At 44.1% G+C, this 11038-nt stretch overlaps 1 protein-coding gene across 5 annotated transcripts in view; it reads right to left on the bottom strand.

Moving 5' to 3' along the window:
• The window catches only part of IL1RL1 (interleukin 1 receptor like 1), a 38094-nt gene that overhangs the window by 13398 nt on the left and 13658 nt on the right, over positions 1-11038 (bottom strand). For 4 of the 5 annotated variants that reach the window (XR_009496284.1, XR_009496285.1, XM_024998706.2 and 1 more), the window contains 4 exons: positions 10005-10146; positions 9768-9925; positions 5124-5270; positions 3676-3843 (listed from right to left, as the gene is read on the bottom strand). Coding sequence is in view for 3 of the 5 variants with exons in the window: in XM_024998706.2 (XP_024854474.1) it covers positions 3676-3843; positions 5124-5270; positions 9768-9925; positions 10005-10146 (615 nt within the window). In the remaining 2 variants the exon portion in view is untranslated. The remainder of the gene's footprint in view (positions 1-3675; positions 3844-5123; positions 5271-9767; positions 9926-10004; positions 10147-11038) is intronic. The other variant, XM_005212445.5, reaches the window with a different exon arrangement.

Here is an 11038-nt window from a genome sequence, read left to right as displayed (position 1 = left end):
GCATCATTCCTTCCAAAGAAATCCCAGGGCTGATCTCCTTCAGAATGGACTGGTTGGATCTCCTTGCAGTCCAAGGGACTCTCAAGAGTCTTCTCCAACACCACAGTTCAAAAGCATCAATTCTTTGGTGCTCAGCTTTCTTCACAGTCCTACTCTCACATCCATACATGACCACTGGAAAAACCATAGCCTTGACTAGACAGACCTTTGTTGGCAAAGTAATGTCTCTGCTTTTCAATATTCTATCTAGGTTGGTCATAACTTTTCTTCCAAGGAGTAAGCATCTTTTAATTTCATGGCTGCAGTCACCATCTGCAGTGATTTTGGAGCCCCAAAAAATAAAGTCTGACACTGTTTCCACTGTTTCCCCATCTATTTCCCATGAAGTGATGGGACCAGATGCCATGATCTTCGTTTTCTGAATGTTGAGCTTTAAGCCAACTTTCTCACTCTCCTCTTTCACTTTCATCAAAAGGCTTTTTAGTTCCTCTTCACTTTCTGCCATAAGGGTGGTGTCATCTGCATATCTGAGCCATTAGTATACACATATCCCGTCTGTCTTGACTTACCTGGTGGCTCAGACGGTAAAGCGTCTGCCTACAATGTGGAGACCTGGGTTTGATTTCTGGGTGGGGAAGATCCTCTGGAGAAGGAAATGGCATCCCACTCCAGTACTCTTGCCTGGAAAATCCCATGGGAGGAGCCTGGTAGGCTACAGTCCATGGGGTCACTAAGAGTCAGACACAACTGAGTAACTTTACCTCACTTACTTTATCCATCTTGAGCTTCCCTCCCACCCCTGCTTCATCCCACTCTCTAGGTCATCACAGGGCACCCAACTGAGTCCCCCGTGCTGTGTACAGCAGCTTCCCACCAGCGACCTATTTTATACATTGTAATGTATATACTTCCGTGCTACTCTCACTCTGACTTAGAATTTTAACTCTCTTGTTGAAGAGCGCAAACTCAGGAACCTTTGCTTCTCTGAACTGACTCAAGTCTCTAGGAAGTCTTGGATCCACTTTGCTCACCCCCACCCCCCCAACCCCCAGTAGTCTCTTTTTTAGAAGCTAATTTGATTGAAACTAGGAAAATTTTAAGGAAGATGAGATCCGTTTGTCAAGTCACTGTTTATGGACCATCAACTCTACGGTGATTTCCCTTAACTTCTGGGTGGACTGAAAACATGTAAAACATGCAGCTGTCAAAGCAAGAGGGAAGAGAGTGATGAAGGAAGCACATCCATGAAAAAAAAAAAAAAAGTCCAGAGATTCTTAGAGAGCAGGAGCCAAAGACTGCCAGTCCACAGGGTTGGAAGCAGGAAATCAGTGTCGAATGGTGCCAGCCAGAGCCCTTGTGTCAGTAGATCCTAACAGAAATCTCAGAATACTTGAAAGCACGGAGAAGAGAGAGTTTAATGAAAGGACAGCTTATAAAAGATGTGGGCGGAGCCAAGGGAAATCAATGAGAGATGCTCAGACCTCCACAACTGGTAACATCAGAGAGTGACAGTCACCCTCCAGGTGTGAAGGGTGGGAACGGTTATGGAGCCCAAGCTGTGTACCTGGAGGACCAGCCAACAGCAGCTAGTGCTCAGCAGGGAGAAGCACAGCTACCTAGGCTACCCCACCCGGAGGGGACCAGGGATACACCCTGCCCTCTGAGCCCCTGCCTGTGCCTCCTGTTGGCCTAGCCTGGTGTGAAGCAGATGATGCCTTCCATAAAGATCAGTCATCAGGCCACTGGATGGAGTAGGGGGTGCAGAGTGGGCTTGAAAGAGCCGATGGCGGGTAACCGTCATGAGAAGAAATGCACTGCATGGCCCAGTTATGAAATCATTCTAAGGAAAAAGTGAATTTTGGTGCTGGTTTTTAATTTATTTTAGTTGAGGTGAGATCAGAGGACATGGACTTCCCAGGTGGTGCTAGTGGTAAAGAATCTGCCTGCCAATGCAGGAAACAGAGACGTGGGTTCCATCCCTGGTCAGGAAGATCCCCTGGAGAAGGGAACGGCAACCCACTCCAGTATTCTTGCCTGGAGAATTCCATGGACAGAGGAGCCTGGAGGGCTACAGTCCATGGGGTCCACAAATAGCCAGTGGGGAGAGCTGGAGGAAGAAGGGCACCTCGGGAGAGATGTGGGTTACATCCTCCTGAATTGTATACTCTACAGTTCTCGCAAGCTGGTACTAGGCCATTAACAGTACCTGAATATTTCAGGATGAATCAGATTCACCTGTGATGTGTTCATTTCTTTTTAAAAATTTTTATTTATTTACTTCAATTGGAGGCTAATTACTTTACGATATTGTGGTGGGTTTTGCCATACATTGACATGGATCAGCCATGGGTGTATCCACCATGTGTCCCCCATTCTGAACCCCACTCCCACCTCCCTCCCTCTCCGTTCCCTCTGGGTTGTCCCAGTGCACTGGCTTTGGGTGCCCTGTTTCATGCATCGAACTTGGACTGGTGATCTAGTTCACATATGGCAATATACATGTTTCAGTGCTGTTCTCTCAAATCATCCCACCCTCGCCTTCTCCCACAGAGTCCAAAAGTCTGTTCTTTAGATCAGTGTCTCTTTTGCTGTCTCGCATATAGGCATTTGAATCCCTTTTTGGTAGGAATGCCAGTTGAAACTCACAGTCTATGAAACATACCCTGCCTGGTTCATGTTCCAAATGCTTCCTGGTCCCTGAGGAATTCGAGAAGCATTAGAAGGAGGGTTTCCAAAGTGTCTTCATTCAGGACCCTGTCCACCTGGGGGTAGCTACAGGAAAGAGGAAATTAACACATCCCCTCCCTGAGGCTGGCCATTCTAAATCAAGTGGTACTCCTTGCCCGCCCCCCCCCCCAAAAAAAGAGGGTCCCTAAGGTAGTACTTGACATAAATATGGAGAGAAAGAAGAAACACTACTGAAATGCTAGAGTTGTGACCCAGCTGTCAAAAGCATGTGAAATTGACGAGGAGTATTAAGAAACAGAAGACAATTCCATCTGTTCTTGTGAGGACATACATTTGCAAATGTTTCTTCAGTGTCAGGAAAATTATAAAAACTTTGAGTCCTTTCAAATGTGTTAGCCAGTGCCTCTGGATAGGAGAGTGTAGTTCTTTGGATGGTAAGTCTTCTCTCAGATCTAGACAGACTTCAGAGATGTCAGTTCTCCTAGTGGCGGATCTGGGCAGGTGGATGTGCTCAGTTGCTCAGTCATGTCCCACTCTTTGTGACCCCAAGAACTGTAGCCCACCAGGCTCCTCTGTCCATGGGATTTCCCAGGCAAGAATACTGGAGTGGGCTGCCTTTCCCTCTTTCAGGGGATCTTCCCGACTCAGATCGAACTTGTGTCTCCTGTATCTCCTGCATTGGCAGGTAGACTCTTTACCACTGCGCCACCAGGGAAGCCGGAAGTAGGGGCTGGGCCCTGCCAGATCCACAAACAAGGATGTCTTACCCTGTCTTCACATCACTGCCACTCCTGTGAAGACCTCAGGATCAGAGTGGTGATGGGGAGAGGGGAAGAAAAGAAGAAGTACTTCCTTCTTCTGGAGAAATATTTAAAAGTTCTGGTCCTAAGACCTGGAATAATGATTGCAACTCCTGATCCAAGAGCTCATCACTTAGCTTTCTAAGGAATGAGAGTTTCTGTCCCTGATGGTTGTGGATAAGTTTACCTTGTCCAGGAAGCAGGTCTCTCCCATAGATGCATAAGTTGTAACCACATTTATTTTCAAGAACGTCGGGCAGAATCTGGTGAACAAAGTACTCCACAGAGCTGGCCCCCTCTGGACTGTTTTTGCAGCTTCGTGGATAGATCACATAAGCATCATAGATCTTCCCATCTGAACATGAGAACAAGGAACACAACATTATTAACTGGTCCTTAAAAAATTCTCATTTTACTCCTGATAGACATTTCTCGGGGAGAGTTTTAGGATTATTGGTGAATATACCACAGCCCCTCAAATACTCTAGAATCTGGAGAGGATGACAACAATCTACCATCCCCAAAATGTCATCAGAAAGTGACTTCCCAGGTGGCACAGTGGTAAAGGATAAACCTGCCAATGGAGGAGACGCAAGAGACTCGGGTTCGGTCCCTGGATTGGGAAGACGCCCTGGAGCAGGAAGTGACAATTCACTCCAGTATTTTTCCCTGGGAAATCCCATGGACAGTGGAGCCTGGCGGGCTACAGTCCATGGGGTCACAAAGAGTCAGACACGACTCAGCACACTCAGTCATCAGGAAACCAGTCTTGGTCCCACATTCTCCTTTTTACTGTCTTAGACTTGAACTGAGTTCAAGCTGAACTTGAACAGAGTTCAGGTTGTTCAGACTGAACACAGACAAGTGCCTGACCAGTTTAGTTCAAACCATATTGTCCTGTTTGATTAATAATATATTAATAAGTATTTATAGTCACAGATAAGGGATTTTTTTGCTGTGCCAGGCAAATCTAAGTTTTAGTTTTTCTTTTCCCCATGGGGAAGTGAAAATGCTAAAAGGTAGTTCATGGTGGCAAGGGAGGAGAAATGTTTAAGGGGTCTGAATTTCTCACAAATCAAACAATTAGCTCTAGTTGAGTGACTCTATGGAAAATCTAAATTTTATCTGCCTCCAAATGAAAGAACGGTGTTCATATTTAGCAGGTATAACTGCTTCCTTTCATGTGTATACATATGTAGGGAGGTAAGACTCTTTATGGAACAGGGTTTCTGGTAAAAATACACCTACAATCTGATGGACCTTTCTAACATGTTCACCTCTGGAAAAGAACAATTTTGTAAATGTTTGACTTCCGTAAAGTTTTACCAGTACATATTTCCCCAAATGCCCTTTCTGGGCTGGGAGCAGATTCTGTTATTGAGGAATTAGTAAGAACAGCAGTTCTACTGGGGAGAAAATTGGGGCTGTTTAGGTGAATTTCAGAACCATAAGGAATGACCAGACAGGATGAAGAGTGTCCTCTGAGTACTCACAAAGATTTATTGATAATACGCTAATAATAAGCAAAAGAAAATCTAAGTTTAGTAGCATAACTATTAAGAGATTATTAGATACGCAAACAACAGCCATTATAGAACCTTTTCCATTAAAGAAAATTTGAAACTTGCCACTTACCATTCCTAGTTTTGGAAGGTCTAACTATGTCTCTCCAGAACAGAATAATCTCAATCCAGAACACTTTTAGAATTATCACCAAGGCATTGATTAGTAATAATAATAGGGTAAATCCTGCAAGCATGTAGTAGGTACTTTGTTGATCCACTATTCAAAAGATGGGGGAGGAGAAAATGATTATTATTATTTCTAAAACAGGAGAAAATAAAAACACACGTGGGTACTGGCATCCATTGGGAGGACAAGAGATTCACACAAGGACTGCCTACATGGAATTCTCATGGCTGTTTCAAGAATCAGTAAATTAATGGTTATTGAGCTTCCATTCTGTGCAAGGCACCAGGCTAGGCATTGTAGGGGATTTTCAAAGCATAAGAGATACAGCTGTTGTTCTCGCTCAGTCATGTCTGACTCTACGCCCCCATGGACTGCAGCATGCCAGGCTTGTCTGTCCTTCCCCATCTCCTGGAGTTTGCTCAAACTCATGTCCATTGAATCAGTGATCCCACCCAGCCATCTCATCCTCTGTCGTCCCCTTCTTCTCCTGCCTTCAGTCTTCCCCAGCATCAGGGTCTTTTCAATATAAAACATGTAGAGACACGTGTAAACTTAGCTAAGACAGAAAGTGAAAGACTCAGTTTTAGCTAACAGAGGTTTTAGGAAGGCGTGCCCACAGTCTACTGGACTAGCAGTTGGAGACTTCCTGCAGAATGAGGTCCCTGGAGGTCTCCAAGTAAGACTCGGAGAGTTTCAAAGGAAGAAATGCATTCCTGGCATGCAAGGATGCTGTGATTCCAAGGGCAGAGATGGGAGTGTGTTTTCTGAGGAAGACAGATAATCTAATTCGGGGAATTGCTGGAATACATGATTGGAAAGCTGGATCCAGGCCTAGGTTCTGATCAGACTGGAGCGTCCAGCAAAAGCATTTTGTCTCTATTCTGGTTGTGGGAACCACTGAAGAGTGTTGAGTGGTTCCTTAACAATAAAGGTGGTTTTCAAGCAAGATTAGTCTGATGGTATGGAAGTTTTGTTTCCGTGGCCAATAGATCCTCGGAGTAGAATGAGAGGGAAGTTTCTGCAGTATGGGAGGGGCCAGATCCGTGTAATAAGGAGAAAAGAGTGGACAAGCTTGGCATTGGTGGCATTAGGGAGAAATAATCAGCAGGTCTTAGAGACTTACCACATCTGGGGTTGGTGAAAGCAACGGGAGAAACAAGAACTTTGTAACTCTCTAATGAGTGTTTGATAAAGTCAAATTACTGGGTTTTAGGTCCTAAATCGGAGAAGGCAATGGCACCCCACTCCAGTACTTTTGCCTGGAAAATCCCATGGATGGAGGAGCCTGGTGGGCTGTAGTCCATGGGTCGCTAGAGTCGGACACAACTGAGCGACTTCACTTTCACTTTTCACTTTCCTGCATTGGAGAAGGAAATGGCAACCCACTCCAGTGTTCTTGCTTGGAGAATCCCAGGGATGGGGAAGCCTGGTGGGCTGCCGTCTATGGGGTTGCACAGAGTCGGACAGGACTGAAGCGACTTAGCAGCAGTAGCAGCAGCAGCAGGTCCTAAACACATCATTATTTCCCTTTTGTTGAACATTTTTTAGCCACTGCTGCACTTTTACCCTTACTTGTTGCTTCACAACATATATATGCAAGACGGTCCCCATCTGGACTGTATCAGATACATACAAACTGAATGTAAGGACTGTGCTCATCAATAGTAATTTTGGCTGTTGTAAGTCTACTTCTCTCTTTAAAATAGTTAACCATCCTATCTTACAAATAGTCCCACTTAAAGATAAATTTGAGGAGACTCAAATGAGATTTGGCTGGATAATTCCCTTTTCATTTGCATCTGATCTCAAGACATAGGCTCCCAGTTTTGCAAAGAAAATCACTGGTCCAGATTTGCAAACTCTTTCATTAGTTCATCAGCTCCCTGACTATCTAGCAGTATGAAATCAAGAATTACCAAGGTGGGGAATTCCCTGACACTCCAGTGGCTAGGACTCTGCATGTCCACTTCAGGGGGCACAGGTTTGATTCCTGGTCAGGGAATTAAGATCCCACATGCCTAATGGCACAACCAAATAAAAAAAAATGTAAAAATAATGACCAAAGTGAGCTGATTCAAAACTGAAAATTGGCCGTGGGCCTGGTGTCTGTGTTGTCATCAGTTTAAATGATAAATATTCCCTAAGTAAATTTTTTCAACATGATTCCTCTCCAGGTCACTTTTTCTAAAAATAATATTTGGACAAGCGCTGGGAATTCCAATTTCTTGCACAATATTTATACATGTGACTGGTTTACAAGCAGAGAGAAGTTAATTGAAGACATTTAGAGAAGTTGAAGTTCAGTATCTTCCTAAATGTTACTTTACAAATGCATAAATAATCCTTAAATGTGATGCCTAACACTGAATATTTTCTGTAAGTGTTTATAAACAGGAAAAGCTGTGTCTGAATCGTGGCTCGTAAAACTGCACAATTAGTCAACCTCTCTTTGTTTCAATTTCCTCATTTATAAAAGTAGACAATAGTAATAATAACTGCATTATGGATTTTTGATAAAACAAATGAAAAATTGTATGAAAAATAATGACTGGTCCTCATATTTAGAGAACAATGAATAAATGTTTATTATTATTAGTATTCCCTGATGGGTCAGACAGTAAAAAATCTGCTTGCAATGTAGGAAACCTGGATCGATCCCTGGATTGAGAAGATCCCCTGGAGAAGGGAATGGCAACCCACTCCAGGATTCTTGCCTGGAGAATGCTATGGACAAAGGAGCCTGGCGGGCTACAGTCCTTGGGGTCACAAAGAGTTGGACACAACTGAATGCACGCATTATTATTATTAATAGTAGTAGTATCAAATGTTGAATATTTAATCATATGGGGACATAGGCTTTTTAAGTTTTCATTTTTAAAATTCAGGACAGTGTGTAATTTCTTTTACTGTATGATTAGAAACAAAGGAATTGATTATGACCATTAAAAGCAGTTGCAACAATTTTTGTTTAATTTACACAGTTGTTGAGACAGTATAATCGTGTTGATTTGAAGAAAAGCAGGTGAAAGTCAGCATATAAAGATGAATTAGAAGAAACAAAATCACATGTATGCAGAACATGAGAACAATTCCAGCTGGGAGCTCTGTGATGACCTAGAGGGGTGGGATGGGGGCGGGGATGGGAGAGAGATCCAAGGTGGGAGATATATGTATGCACATAGCTGATTCACTTGGTCGAACAGCAGAAACGAACACAAAAAAAGCAATTACATTCCAATCAAAAAAAAAAAAAAGAAAGAAAACAATTCCAATACACAGGAACCTAGAGAACATTCATAAAACGACAATGTGAGCACAGACAGCAGTGGGATAAGGACACCGTGGCAGAGTTGGGGTCGGGTGGCTTTCCCGTTCCTGTGGGGTCTTCTGTGCCCACCAACACCACAAATGTCAGCATAAAATGACATCTCATCAGGGTCAACACATCCTGAGATGACATGGATATATATATGTATATATAACTAGCAGAATCCTGACAACCCATGGAGCATGATAGCATTTAAAATCATCTGCAGTAGTCATGGCTCCATTGTTTTACAAAAACTTACAAATCAGTGGTTCATGTTGAATTCAAACAAGAAAAATCCCAAGGACCACTTCAGGCAAAGACTAAATAACCCTATCAAATTAGTTAAATTTTCCCATCTCTCCCAATCAAGTTGTGCTGCTGTGGGTTTATCCAAATTAATCTGGACTGTACCTCGCTTGGACTTCCCTGGTGTCTCAGATGGTAAAGAATCCACCTGCAATGCGGGAGACCTGGGTTCGGTCCCTGAGTTGGGAAGATCCCTTGGAGGAGGGCATGGCAACCCACTCTAGTGTTCTTGCCTGGAGAATTCCCATGGACAGAGGAGCCTGGCGGAGCTACAGTCCATGGGGTCACAAAGAGTCCGACACAACTGAGCGCCTAAGCACAGCACAGTACCCCACTTACCGGTATAAACTGAGAGTTGAACTCTCCCTGTGACTATATGACAAACACATTAAATAATTTCTACATCATCACACATGGAGTAACAAGAAAAGATATCAGAATTTTCCCTGCACCCTTTGTTACACTGGACTAAATGCTTCATCTAACCAGGGGAGTGTCTTTACTTGGATGTGCAAACAAGTGAGAGAATCGACAGGTGCTCAGGAAGGACGTGTTTGTGAAACTATTTTTTGCTGCCATCATTGTGCACAGTCGTACACGGAGGGAGTGGAAGAAAGGTGCACTCACTCCCAGGGAGAAGGAGTGTGTCCTTACTGACTGGTTTAACAGTGTCTGAGTGTGCTGATCATAAAAAGCACGGTGCCAGTTCAATCGCTTCCTTTCTGTCTTGAATTCTGTCTCTCTCCACAATATATATCTGTCTCTATATACAATGTGTATATGTGTAATGCCTACACCCAGGACAAATCTTTTCTCCTCCTGCCTTCTTTAATTTGTGAGATGGAGCATTTTGTTGTCTTGATGGATTTTCCTGCAACCGCACGCCAACACACTGTTCTCTAAGAATATGATTTCAGCTTACAGTTGATACAGCAAACTCCAGTGACTGGAGTCTCAGAAACACGCCTTACTTGGATTTTTCCTCCTTAGTGTTACAGTGTGCGTGATGAAGCCGTGGAAATTCATGGCCAGACAGTCGTACTTCGATGTCAAATCCTCTTCTTTTACATCCTCGATTTTTAAAACGGTGTTTCGGCAAGTCAGCTCATCGCTAGGATTAAAAGGCAGTCTGTTACTTTCAGCGCTCACTGTACAGTTGCAAACCATGTGGGAAGGTAGGGGCTGCTTTAACTGCCATTTAAAAATACCTTTGCGTTTGCTCCTGCACCACTTGTATTCTCGTTTCACCAAAGTTCTTGACCTCACTTCCGTTCACCCGCCAGAAGGCCTCAGCCATGACCTGAGGGCCTTTCCCAAAGCAAGCCAAGCACGTTATGTTTATTGGTTTTCCTAGATAAGAAGGAAAGAAACTCATCCATAAAATTCTGTTCAGATGGGATTTAATTTAATGTGAAAAAAATTCACTGAACATCCTCTGTGTGCCACGAAAGAAAAGTGAAATTGTTACTCAGTCACATCTGACTCTTTTTGACCCCATGGACTGCAGCCTGCCAAGCTGCTCTGTCCAAGGAACTTTCCAGGCAAGAATACTGGAGTGAGCTGCCACTCCCTTCTCCAGGGATCTTCCTGACCCGGGAAGCCAGTCCTCATGTCCTGCACTGCAGGCAGATGCATGGCTATAAATGTATCCCCGTTTCCCTTCCTCATCGGCAGCACCTTCTTCTTTCTCTGCCCTCCCTTCGCCTCCTCCTCTCCTCTCCCAGCTTCTTCATTTCACTCACAGGTCAGGGTAAAGGTCAGCCCCCTCCCCCCTCTCCTTTCTCCCCTGCTCTGCAGCAGAAACTAAAGAGGTTTCACCAATGCCACATTATAATCTAAGATTTCCCTTTACTATACATTGAAATTTATTTTTTTTTAATTGGAGTATAGCTGTTTAAAAAAAAATGGGATATAGTTGTTTGGGGTTTCCCAGGTGGCTCAGTGGTAAAGAATCCTCCTGCCAATGCAGGAGACACAGGTTCGACCCCTGGGTTGGGAAGATCCCCTGGTAAAGGGAATGGCAACCCACTCCACTATTCTTGCCTAGGAGATCCCATGGACAGAGGAGCCTGGCAGGCTACAGTTCACGGGGTTGAAAAGAGTGGGACACGACTGAGCGACTGAGCACACAGAGTTGCTTTACAATGTTGTGTTCCTGCTGTGCAACAACACGGATCAGCTATATGTACACACATATGCCCTCTCTGTCGGACATCCATCCCACCCCACTCCACCCCCCTCC

Source organism: Bos taurus, chromosome 11, assembly GCF_002263795.3.
Source record: "Bos taurus isolate L1 Dominette 01449 registration number 42190680 breed Hereford chromosome 11, ARS-UCD2.0, whole genome shotgun sequence".
Taxonomy (NCBI): Eukaryota; Metazoa; Chordata; class Mammalia; order Artiodactyla; family Bovidae; genus Bos; species Bos taurus.
Note: the sequence above shows the minus strand (reverse complement) of the source record. Positions and strands in the feature narration are given on the sequence as shown.